Source organism: Phyllostomus hastatus, unplaced genomic scaffold, assembly GCF_019186645.2.
Source record: "Phyllostomus hastatus isolate PE091 unplaced genomic scaffold, TTU_PhHast_1.1 phas_scaffold_216, whole genome shotgun sequence".
NCBI classification, from domain to species: Eukaryota; Metazoa; Chordata; class Mammalia; order Chiroptera; family Phyllostomidae; genus Phyllostomus; species Phyllostomus hastatus.
Window position 1 is genome coordinate 2,578,033 of NW_025334018.1, and position 12,000 is coordinate 2,590,032.

General features: G+C 51.2%; 2 protein-coding genes across 3 annotated transcripts; one reads left to right on the forward strand and one right to left on the reverse strand.

Annotated features, from left to right (window-relative positions):
• Positions 1 to 2,710: 2,710 nt before the first annotated feature.
• Positions 2,711 to 5,663, forward strand: LOC123804650 (glycosylated lysosomal membrane protein). Of its 2 annotated transcripts, none has more exons than XM_045817025.1 (6): positions 2,711 to 2,862; positions 3,336 to 3,662; positions 3,787 to 3,987; positions 4,111 to 4,329; positions 4,791 to 5,047; positions 5,157 to 5,663. In XM_045817025.1, the coding sequence occupies exons 1-6, from the start codon at positions 2,746 to 2,748 to the stop codon at positions 5,320 to 5,322; spliced, it is 1,287 nt and encodes a 428-aa protein (XP_045672981.1). In that variant the 5' UTR covers positions 2,711 to 2,745; the 3' UTR covers positions 5,323 to 5,663. The 2 variants fall into 2 exon arrangements, with proteins under 2 accessions (XP_045672981.1, XP_045672982.1); XM_045817026.1 differs by having other exon boundaries at positions 3,336 to 3,593.
• A 254-nt stretch (positions 5,664 to 5,917) lies between these two features.
• Positions 5,918 to 11,333, reverse strand: TMEM79 (transmembrane protein 79). Its single transcript, XM_045817027.1, has 4 exons — positions 11,231 to 11,333; positions 9,638 to 10,435; positions 9,148 to 9,361; positions 5,918 to 6,921 (listed from the first exon to the last, which is right to left on the reverse strand). The coding sequence occupies exons 2-4, from the start codon at positions 10,392 to 10,394 to the stop codon at positions 6,714 to 6,716; spliced, it is 1,179 nt and encodes a 392-aa protein (XP_045672983.1). The 5' UTR covers positions 10,395 to 10,435; positions 11,231 to 11,333; the 3' UTR covers positions 5,918 to 6,713.
• Between the last annotated feature and the right edge of the window lie 667 nt (positions 11,334 to 12,000).

The window sequence follows — 12,000 nt, forward strand, 5'->3', positions numbered from 1 at the left end:
CACCAAAGCGTGGGTTCCATTCCCAGTCTACAGCACATGTGTCAGTTGTGGAACAGGTCCCCAGTAGAGGGCACTTGAGAGGCAACCACATACTGATGTTTCTCCCTCTCTTCCTCCCTTCCCCTCCTTAAAAATATATATTTTTTTAATTTATAAAAAAGAAAAAACTCCAGAAGAAGAACTAGGCTACAAGGAGAGAGCCAACCTATCAGATACAGAGTTCAAAACACTGGTAATCAGGATGCTCACAGAAATGATTGAGTATGGACACAAAATGAAGGAAGAAGTGAAGGCTATGCAAAGTGAAATACAGAAAAACATACAGGGAACCAAGAGTGAAGGGAAGGAAACTGGGACTCAAACCCACCATTTGGAACGGAAGGAAGAAACAAGAATTCAAAAAACTGAGGAGAGGCCGTGGAACCTCCAGGACAACTTTAAACATTCCAACATCTGAATCATGGGGGTGCCAGGAGGAGAAAGGAAGAGCAAGAAATGGAAAACTTATTTGAAAACATAATGAAGGAGAACTTCCCCGATCTAGAGAAGGAAATAGACTTCCAGGAAGTCCAGGAAGCTCAGAGAGTCCCAAAGAATTTGGACCCAAGGAAGCACACACCAAGGCACATCATAATTACATTAGCCAAGATTAAAGTTAAGGAGAGATCTTAAAGCAGCAAGACAAAAGGAGAGTGACCTACAAAGGAGTTCCCATAAGACCATCAGCTGATTTCTCAAAGGAAACCTTGCAGGCAAGAAGGGGCTGGAAAGAAGTATTCAAAGTCACGAAAGGCAAGGACCTACATTGCAAGGTTACTGTATCCAGCAAAGCTATCATTTAGAATGGAAGGGCAGATAAAGTGCTTCCTGGATAAGGTCGGGTTAAAGGAGTTCATCATCATCATCAAGCCCTTATTACATAAAATGTTAAAGGGACTTAATCTAAGAAAAAGAAGGTGATCAAAAATATGAACAGTAAAATGACAACAAACTCACAACTATCAAAGACTGAACAAAAAAAACCCTAAGCAAACAACTAGAACAGGAACAGAATCACAGAAATGAAGATCACATTGAGAGTTATCAGCAGAGAAGGGGTTGGGAGAGAATGGGGGAAAAGGTACAGAGAATAAAAAGCATAAATGGTAGGTACAAAATAGACAGGGGGTTGCCCTGGCTGGTGTGGCTCACTGGATTGAGTGCTGGCCGGGAACCAAAGGGTCACTGGTTCTGTTCCTAATGTAGGGAAGGTTCCTGCATTGCAGGCCAGGGTCCCCAGTAGGGGGTGCACAAGAGGCAACCACACATTGATGTTTCTCTCCCTCTCTCCCTCACTTCCCCTCTCTAAATAAAATCTTTTTTAAAATAGGGGGAGATTAAGAATAGTATAGGAAATGGAGAAGCTGAAGAACTTACGTATACAACCCATGGATGTGAACTAAGGTGGGGAATGTTGGAGGGAGGGATGGAGGCTGGGTGCAGGACAAAGGGGATAAAGGGAAAGGGAAAAAAATGGGACAACTATAATAGCATAATTACTAAAATTTACTTTGAAAAAAGAAAAGAAAAATAAGCAAAGGGTGTAAATGACCCCAGAAAAGCAAAAATAAATAAAACATGAAGGGAGGCTTAACCTTAGTCCTAGGGATATGCAAATTATGTAAGTTTTATAAATACTTGGCAAGGGTGTAGGGGAATGGGTTTCAACACACGCTTTGAGCAGCAATTGGTAAGCCTCACAGGGCAGTTTGACCTGGCAATTCCACTCCTGGGTGTTTATCCTATGGATTTGGATTCAAATACATATGAAATGCTGTACATACTGGGATATTCCTTTCAACATTGTTTGCCACCGTGAAATGTTGGAACTAGGAAGGTTCTGGCTAAATAATATCCATGGAACGTTCCCCTGCAATGAAAGACTTATGGAGAATGTGACAGCTCCAAGTGCATTGATGCAGAAGAGTGTTCAATATTCAGGTGAAACAACAAACTGCAGACCAATGGATGCCCTTTTATGATGTGCACACCTATGTATGTGATAGGTATTATATACCTGAGAATGCATGGAATACCTTCAGAAGGACACAAACTGGTAATGGTGGTTGTCTCAGGAAGGAGCCAGGTTGCTGCAGAATAGAGGTGATATACTCTATGGCATCTTGAGAATTTTGTGCCATGTGCATTTATTATTAGTGAAAACAATTTTAAGCTTGAGAGGAAAAAAAAGAACAAAGTGTTCATTAAGTCAGGCATGAGCTCTTTTTGACAAATAACATGTTCTGTTCTCATATCATATTTTCAGAGGTATCCTTTTTCCTCAGCTCTCCCTGGGGGCTCAATAAATAATAATTGGCATAAAGAACCTTCTAGAGTGTGCTGTCTTCCCCACATAATTCCTTTAATTCCTCTCTGTGCTTTCCCTACTAGAGTCATTTTTGGGGATCCCATTTGGCTCTACACATCATGCCCACTTACAGGTAACTGACTATTCAGTGCGATCAGTTGGGTAGAGAGGATGGGAGTATGTCTACTTGTCTGTCTAGTCTGGAATGCCTTTCTTGCCAGCCAGGTTGGGGGTGACAAACTTCTAACCTTTCTGATTCTGTTCTCACTGAAGCCTAGACCTGGGTTGAGTGAGGCGATCTCTTTAAGAACTGGCGTAATGGTCCCGCCCTTTAAAGAGATCAGCTGAATGTAAGTCACATGACTCTGGTGTCTTCCGATCTCTGAAGCTGGGGCTGCATGCGTAGCTGTGAGGAACCCCGCTGGGGTTGGGGCCGCTATGACCCCAGCCCCATTCTCTTCCTGAGTCTTCTGTCCGCAGCTCCATTTGGCCTGCTGGGGGAAGAGACCCGCCAGGTGAGGGGCTTGAGCATTAGAGGTTTCAGGAAATGCTACCCTTGAAGCTGGTTTGGAATCTAGGGCAGCGGGTGGGGCAGGGAGGGGGGGTATGGGGGTGTGGCCCAGGGAGTGGCTGCATAGAGAAGAGTTCTTCATCTTGGGGCTGGGTATGAGGGCTTCCTGTCTTCTGGGAAGTCTGGACCCTGACTCAGCCCTGAGTGACCCAGGTGCAGCAGTGTTAGTTTTTTCCTTCTCTTATCTCTGTTCTGATCTCTTAACCTGGGTCCAGGCAGTTCTGGCTCTTCCTCTCCTTCACCCACCTCTACCCTTGCACCAAGATTGCCTTTGCCCCCACATGAATTTCTCTTGTCTAGGTCCCACCTTGTCCCCAGCATTTCCCAAGTTCCCTGCCTCTCCCCGCAAGCTTCTCCTTTGCCCTGTGTCTCTCCCTAATCCTGTTTTCTCCACTCTCCCGTACGCCAATGTTCCAGGTGTCTCTGGTGGTCATCCCTAACGATGTGGGCCCCCCCCAGAACCTGCTTCATATCCGGGCAGTGGGCACCAACTCCACGCTGCACTATGTGTGGAGCAGCCTCGGGCCTCCAGCGGTGCTGCTGGTGGCCACCAATACTCCCCACAGCATCCTGAGTGTCAACTGGAGCCGCCTGCTGTCCCCTGAGCCTGACGGGGGCCTGATGGTGCTCCCTAAGGACAGCATCCAGTTTTCTTCTGCCCTTGTCTTTACCAGGGTGAGGAGGTTGGGGGAGAACCGAGGGGAAGAGGAGAAGGTTCATCAAATTAGAGGAACGGAAGCCTGGGTGGGTGAAGCAGAGTCAGATGTGAGATTCTGGGCATGGGTTCCAGTGAGTGCTGGGTGGGGGGCATGCTTCAGGAGAGTGCTGGACTCAGGCAAGCCCCTCCCCGCCCCACTCCACCTGCCAGCTATTTGAGTTCGACAGCACCAACTCGTCTGATGTAGCAGCAAAGCCTCCAGGAAAACCATACCCCCCATACGCCTTGGCCGACTTCTCCTGGAACAACATCACTGACTCACTGGATCCTGCCACCCTGAACGCCACCTTTCGAGGCCACCCCAATCATGACCCCACCGGGGCTTTTGCCAATGGCAGCCTGGCCTTCAGGGTAAGGGTGTGGGAGTAGACAAACTCAAAAGCTGGTTTATGAGGGTGGGAGTTAATGATGGGGGCGGCCTTCAAGCACAAGCTACCATCTGCTTCCTACGCCCCCCTGCCTCATCTGTCCTAGGTGCAGGCCTTCTCCAGATCTGGCCGATCGGCCCAACCCCCTCGCCTCCTGCACACGGTGGACACCTGCCAGCTAGAGGTGGCCCTGATTGGGGTCTCTCCCCGAGGAAACCGCTCCCTTTTTGGGCTGGAAGTGGCCACCTTGGGCCAGGGCCCCAACTGCCCCTCACTGAGAGAGCAGCACTCCATCGACGATGAATATGCACCGGCTGTCTTCCAGGTCAGGCTGCCAGCGGAGAGATGGTGGGGGATGTAGATGGAACCCCAGGTAGCACCTCAGACAATCATTCAACCACTTACCATTTAGCAACACTTTATTTAGCTCTCTTAAGTGCTGGGCACCATGCTAATGAATTTGGCCCGGACGGACAGAAGGCAGGCAGTGCAGGCAGGACTCAGTGCTCTGACAAGGGGGATGTGCAGGGGCCTAGGGACCCAGAGGAGGAAGTGAGCTCAGGCTTGCAGAGAGACAGGGCTGGAAAAGCATGTGTGTTCACCCAGTCCAACTCCCCTCTCTACAGAGGAAAGGTTGAGGTTCTGGCGCAACAGCCTTTGAGTTCTAGAACCAGGCCTAGGACTCAGGACAACTAGTGACAGGTGGAGTCCGAGAAAGGGTGGGGTACAGAAGGGTCAGACACAGGGCCATCCTCCTTACCTTGCCTCGTGTGCCTTCCTCCCTAGCTGGACCAGCTACTATGGGACTCCCACCCATCAGGATTTGTGCAGTGGCGACCAGTGGCTTTCTCCCAGAGGCAGGGGAGCCGAGAATCAGCCCTTCCCTGCCAAGCTTCCCCTGTTTATCCCACCTTGGCATACCTTCTCCCCCAGTCACCTATTGTCCGAGCCTTCTTTGGGTCCCAGAACAACTTCTGTGTCTTCAATCTGACCTTTGGGGCTTCTACAGGCCCTGGTTACTGGGACCAACACTACCTCAGCTGGTGAGAGTCGGGTCCTGGGCAAGGGTTCGGGAGGTTGAAGGGGCAGAGGACTGGGCCTCTCAGCCTTCCCTCCTAAGCCTGCTTGCTTCTCTTTCCCTGCTCTCCCTAGGTCGATGCTCCTGGGTGTGGGTACCCCTCCAGTGGATGCCTTGTCCCCGCTTGTCATAGGAATCATGGTGGTGGCCCTGGGTGCCCCAGGGCTCATGCTGCTGGCAGGAGGTCTGTTTCTGCTGCTGGGCCCCAAGAGGTACTCAGAATACCAGCCCATAAATTGAAGCCCATTCTTTAAAGGGCTTCAATACTACTGGACCTGTGTGCTGTGCCTCAAACCCCTGCAGGTTTGAGGGTCAGTGTTCCCAGCCAGCTTCTCCCATCTTGCTTTACTACAGAAACTCAGAGACTAGCCTCAAGTCCTGGGAACCACTGGGTGGGGCTTCCTTCAGACTCTGGAGAGGGACCAGGGACAGGGTTATTGCTGGAGAGAGGGTGCCCTTAGAGTTGGCTCCCTGCCCCTCCAGCCCCCACTTCTCTAGGATGGGACTCACAGGCCAAAATGAAAGGCTTTCTGATGGCTGCTGCCTTGCGGGCATGAAATAGACTTATTTTTTCCACAGGGCTTGCCTCTCTGTGTGCGAGTGTTATTGGGTTGATTCCACAGAATGAGAGGGCTAATAGATGGGTGTGGAAGGCAGGTTTCTGCGTATGGCCCCGTTTTCTCACCAGGTATAGTTCTCTGTCCTGACATGAGACTGAGGTTCCTGCCAGCCACTCTCCATCATGTGCAGCAGGGAGGCTTCTGGGGCAGTAAGAATCAAACAAGGAAGGGACACTTGAGACCAGGGTGCAAGCACGAAGAAGGAAACCAAGTAAGACTGTGGTAGTCGTTTATTGTTACACCCACCCCCACGCACACCTCACATGGAGCCAACACCAACCATGTGCCTCCCAACCCCTCTCCGGCCACCACATACACGGATGCAGACAGACGGACACACACTCCTCTTGGGTTTTCCTGTCTGCTCCTCTCTTCTGAGCAGTTTGGAGGTGGGACTTTACAGGGGCCTAGTTGGCTGGAGGGGAGAAAGCAGCAGCTTTGGGCTGGGGCAGTTGTAATAGTCTTCGCTGAGGCTAAAGGACCTGTGAGGGCCAGTCGTGGAAGGTCCTCAACCCAGGCCCCCAGGATGGTTTTATGGGACATAAGAGTCCTATTTGACCTGATGTCCAGCCTTTACCTTTAGGCATGAGCAATATTTCCAGTCTCTGTGAGGCCCTCCGCTTAGACAACTGGCACAGCAACGGTCAGAGTTTTGGCTGCAGCTCTGCCCACTGCCTCATAGGAGGCTGGAGAGTGAAGCCGAGTCCAGCAGGGGTGGGCCCTAGTGGCTATGGTGGGAGGCTGCTCAGGAAGGAACTTCCTCCTGCTTCTCCTCCTGGCCCTAGCCCCACACCTTCAGCATCCTTAAGGAACATGGCTGTCCACCTCCTTCCCTGCGAGACGATGTCAGTCTACCTCCCCCACTCATGACCACCCCGGGCCCAGAAGGTGAAGGGCAGCCCTGACCGAGGGAGAAAGGTGGGGGCAGTCCAAACTCTGATTGGATGGGACCCTGTCAGGTCAGCGGGGTTCATCCCATGCAGGTACCCAGGCTGGGGACGGGATAGCTGCTCAGCCCCAGGGGCGGGGCCTGTAGTCCGAGCGGGCGTAGTCAGGGTAGTCCAGGCGGCTCTCGGTGGCAGTGAACATGCGCTCAGGCTCCACCACAAACATGTAGTAGAGGTTCCACACTAGCATGGACAGCAGGGGCAGGAACGTCAGGCCATAGCCAAAGCCTCGGAAGGAGCGGCCCACGGCGAAGGTCAGCCAGTATATCAGCCTGCCAGGGTGAGAAAAGGTCAGGCTACCCCCAGGGTAGCTAACTGGCAGTAGGCGAAGGTGGGAAGAACAGAGGGCCAGGGAGGTAGATGGGTGCTGGTGGATACGACTGATACTTTACGTGGTTCAAAATTCAGAGGTACCAATGCTTCTAGTCAAATGTCTTCCCCCTCTACTGACTGACCCACAGCCTCTTTTCGCTCTCTTCCCTCTACTCCACTCCAACCCCGACCCCCATCATCCAATATTACGGGGTTTTGTGCAAGAAGTGATTTTTTATATGTATATGAGCAAAAAGATTTGTTTTCCTCCCTCCCCCAGTTCTGCACATTGACTTTTCTCCCATTTTGTATATCTTAGGGATTATTTTTATCAGCATATAAACATCTTCCTCATTTCCCCTTTTGCAGATGAAGAAACTAAAATTCCAAAGGGGTTGAGTAAGACTGATTCAAGGTCACACATCTGGGAAATACCAAAACTGTGATTTGAACCCAACCCTGTTCATCACCCTCTCCTTCCATTTCAAAGAGGCAGAAGAAAAGAAGAGAGTAAGGAAGGCAGCTTCAGGAGGGCTTAAAGCCCAGAGGAATAAATGAGCCATAACCACAGCTCCCCTCTTATAAGATCCACTCAAAATATATACCCCTCTGGGAGAGGGCAGCAGCTTCCTCTTAATATATGAAGGACCACTTATTACAGAATTGATGTGCCTGTGTATTTTCACCTGTTAAACAGGGAAGAGTGGCTACTGTTTCTCTGCTGCACCAGCAGGCAGCATGTTCTTCTGGTGCAGCAGAGCTAATGAAAGTTCACATTTAGCAAACCGTTACCCAGCACTAGGCTACTGTACACACTCTACATGAATGAACTCATTTAATCCTCACGACTCCATTTTATAGATGATATGGATGATGAAACCGAGACATGAAATGCTTAAGTGACTTGCCCATGGTAGAGAACAGAACCTTGGATAAGGGAGGGAAAGGACTAGGATTCCCATCCTGCCTTTTCCGCTGGCTGACCTGAACAGCTGTTCTCCCCAATCTGTCATGATTCCCTCTCTATGAAATGGGTCAGATGGACCAGACAATCGCTGAGTCTTCTTTAGCTCCCTGATGATTCTTACTGCTTAAGCCAACCTGTATCTGAGACCAGCATTCCCCTACAGGGAGGTGGGGTTACGTGAGCTGAACATTTATCTCAGGAAATATCTAATGCAGGGCTGGCTGATAGGAGGGTGGAGGGGTTGGTGACCACTAGACTACACTCAGAAGTAACAGGAAGACAAGCCCTGGCTGGTGTGGCTCAGTCGACTGAGTGCCAGCCTGCAAACCCAAACCTGAAGTAACAAATTTTAGCTCGATAGGAAGAATGTTTTAGCAGTTAAAGCAATCTGGAGTTGTATATCAAAAGTGACAAAAGGAAACATATTACAGAAAAAAATGTAAAGACCTGCATTTATTTGGCTTCAGAAATTAAAAGGTACCTTCTGAGTTAACTGGGGTTCACCTAAAAGTACCCCTAAGGATTTCAGGTGACTATAAATTCTAAATGAAAGGAGAGTGATGTGGCTGCCATGAGAGCTAATGCAGATTTGGTTTGTATGAACAGAAGGACAATACCCTTGACAAGCACGAGAAATTCCTGCCTGAAGGACCCAGGACAGTGAAGGGATCAGGGCCACTTGGCAGAGTAAACACTAGGGGGGGCAGGCTGTTCGACTGGGGGAATTAAGAGCTGTTGTCAAATGTCCAAATTTGTCCTAGGCAATTCCAGAGATCAATCAGGGCAGCGGTTTATAGCACAACGTAAGGAACTGTAGTAATGAGAACCCTTGAAGAATGAAACAGACTGCCTTACAAAGAACTGAACACTTGGGTAGAGGGGGTGTTCATCTACAGGCTAACGGCTACCTGATCAGACTGTCACAGAGGAGTGGCTGCAATAGGTGAGAGGTTGGTCTGCATGACACCCGAAAGCCCTTTCAGTTCTAGATGGTATAAGTATCTCTGAAATCAACTTCCAGTAGGAAGACATACAGGCTGATCACCTGCCACTAGGTAAGATAGGATGCAAGGGAGAGAGTGAACTCACCTTTCCAGGGCACACATTTGGGCTGATGCAGGATCCAGAGAGCTCCCTGTCCCTGGCTCACCAGACATTCAGACTTGGGTCCCTCCGGCACCATTACCTTCCCTGTGCCCCACCCCCATCCCCAACTCACCGGGAGACCGCAAAGAGGCCGGTGAGCAGAGGGAGCAGTTTGAGGGTATCTTGGGGCAGGTAGGTGGAAAGCACAGCCAGGTTGAAGAAGTAGAGGATGAAGAGCTGGACTGACTGGGTCACATACTGCCGGTGGATCTCCACCTCCCGCCGTGGCTCCCCAAACGGTCGCAGCGCAGAAAAACACAACAGGCTCAGCCCATACACCAGGATCCCTGGGTTGGGGGTGGGAGCGTGGAGAATAGAACTAGGTCAGAATAGAACCATAGGCAGGAAGCAAGGGCAGGGTTTGTAGTGGAGAGCTCATGGGCATGGGTTTTCCACAGGGGGTCCTGGGAGGGGACAGGCACACCCTGCCTAGGGTGGCAGGGTGTTCGAGGCCCTGAGGGTTCAGGTTGAGTGAAGGGAAACTCTCCTGCTCCCCAAGCCAGGTAGGCTCTGACCTCAAGTCCAGTTTTCAGACGCCCCATTCCCTCAGGGCCCCAGCTCACCCAACACGATGGGGAAGGTGGCGAAGACCCCGCAGCGCAGCGTGTAGATGAGGCGGGAACTCATGGTGGGCAGCCGGGGGGCATCGAAGGGCAGGAAGGTGTATGCTCCGTATAGCAGGCAGGGGAAGAGGATGAGGGCGGCTCCCACTGAGGCCACGGCCCTCAACCCCTCATGACCCCCACAGCTCCTGCAGCTGCTACAGGCGTGGCCTGGTGGCCTTACCACAGCCTCAGCCCACTTGCACTCAGAGGGCTCTGGGTGGGCGGTTCGGATGGGCAAGAAGGTCTGGTGGCGCTCGCCCTCACCTGCCTCACAGCACACGAGGTCCTCCTGAGGCCGCCGCTCAATGCATTGCAGGTCGATGGGCACAAAGGCCCGGACTGCCTTTTCAGGCAGCAGGTTGGCGTCATCTTCAGGCAACTCCTCTAGCTTACTGAGTGGCTCCGACTGCAGGGGCTCAGGCTCAATGTCCCGCCAGCCAGGGGGGTCCGGGAATGGGGTGCTGAGCTGGGGGCCAGCCCCCCAGGGCAAGGTGGCAGCCTCACTTACTGTGCTGTCTAGACCATCCTCAGCCTCCTCTCCAGCTGTGGGAGACCCAGCTGAAGACCCCACTCTAGAGGACTCAGCACCGGGGGATTTGACCCCACTCTCCCCTTCTGGCTGCTGGCCATTGGGGACCAAGGCCTGGGGTGGGCTCTTCTCCGGGGCCTCAGGCCCCTTCACTTCCAGCAGGGCCAGGGTCTCGGGTTCTGTCATCCTGGGACCTCAGTTCTGGAGGCTATGGTGAGGTCATGTCACTGTGGAGGTTAGCAGAGGAAAACTGTCAGAAGCTCCTCTGGCCCTTCGGATGGGTTGATAGAACTGAAACTCTCCAGGGCAGCTGACCTCATGGGATTTAGCCCCTTCTGGGACCTTAGGGAGAACACGGTATGGAGGAAGGTGTTGAAAGAGAAGGAAACAGGATGGAAGTGAGCAGCTGAAATGGAGACACCCTTTCAACATCAAATGCAGTCCGGCAGGATAGGGTGCATCAGAGGGCACAGGCCCTGGCAGCTTTGGCCTCAGCCAGTCCCCACCCACACCTTCTACCCACCTCCACCAAAACCCCTAGGGTCATTGCCACCCTAATGCAAGAATGGGAGGAAGAGGAGGTGTCTAGAATTTTGTTAAGAGCTCCTTTCCCACTAAGGATCTCCTTGTGGACAGAGAGGCTGCCCCCTTCACCTTCAAACCTCCCCTTCTCCCTGCAGATCCCCACTTGGAACTTTCCTGGCAACTGATACTAGTGATCTGCTGACAAATCTGTCCCAAAGAACTGGCAAAAGAAGTGTACCCTATTCTTCAGTCTCCAGTCTGGGTACTGGGCAATCTCTAAACTCCTCACTAGCTCACCTCATCCATCTCCAGAGGGCCTAGATCTGTGCATTCTGACTCCTAAGTCCAATCATGGCTGTTTCCTATGCCTCTGCTCCTGTCTTTCTCCTCACCCTGCCATTCCTCCTCTCACTGCTTCCTGATGGGTCTGACACCCTCCCTCCACCTCCTGAAAGGTCTCCTACCCCTTGCCATTTGGACCCATGACCTCCTCTTACTTTCCATCTGGAGAGAGGTGGAGGGTCCCCAGCTTCTGTGAAGGAGCTGCCCAGCTCCCTGCTGGCTCTGCAAGTATTCCTTTCTTTTGCTTTACCTGTGTCTCCAAACCAGTCTGACCAGAGCAGGTGGGGCCCAGATTAAAGGGGCAGGCCCTGCCCTACTGAATCTGCCGACAGAAAAAGCATTAGAGGAGGATGTCATCCTTTCTGAAAGTGGAGGTGCAGCTGGGTGTAGAAGTAAGTGTGTGTATTAGGCAAATGGGATATATTGGAGCTCCCAGCTCAGGAAAAAAAGAGGGGGACCATCGTGTTTGTGCATCAAAGGATATTTGCAGTAGTTCAGAATACCCAGAAAAGAGGTGGAATTTCTACACTTATTCATTCAATATTTATTGAGCACCTAGTTTTAGCTAGGCACTATTCTAGGCACAGACAGGGGAGAGAACAAGATGACAGGCAAGGACTCTGCTCTTGAGGAGCTTGTTCTACTGGCATAACATAATAAAGAAGCCTAGCAACTAAATCAGTAAGACTGGCCCTGGCTGGTGTGGCTCAGTGGATTCATTGTCAGTCTGTGAACCAAAGGCTCACTGGTTCAATTCCCAATCAGGACACACACCTGGGTTGCTGGCCAGGTCAGCCCAGTGGGGTCCTCTTGAGAGGCCACCACACATTGATGTTTCTCTCCCTCTCTTTCTCCCTCTCTTACCCTCTATAAAAATAAGTAAGTAAATAAATAAATAAATAAAATCTTAAATCAATAACACTAT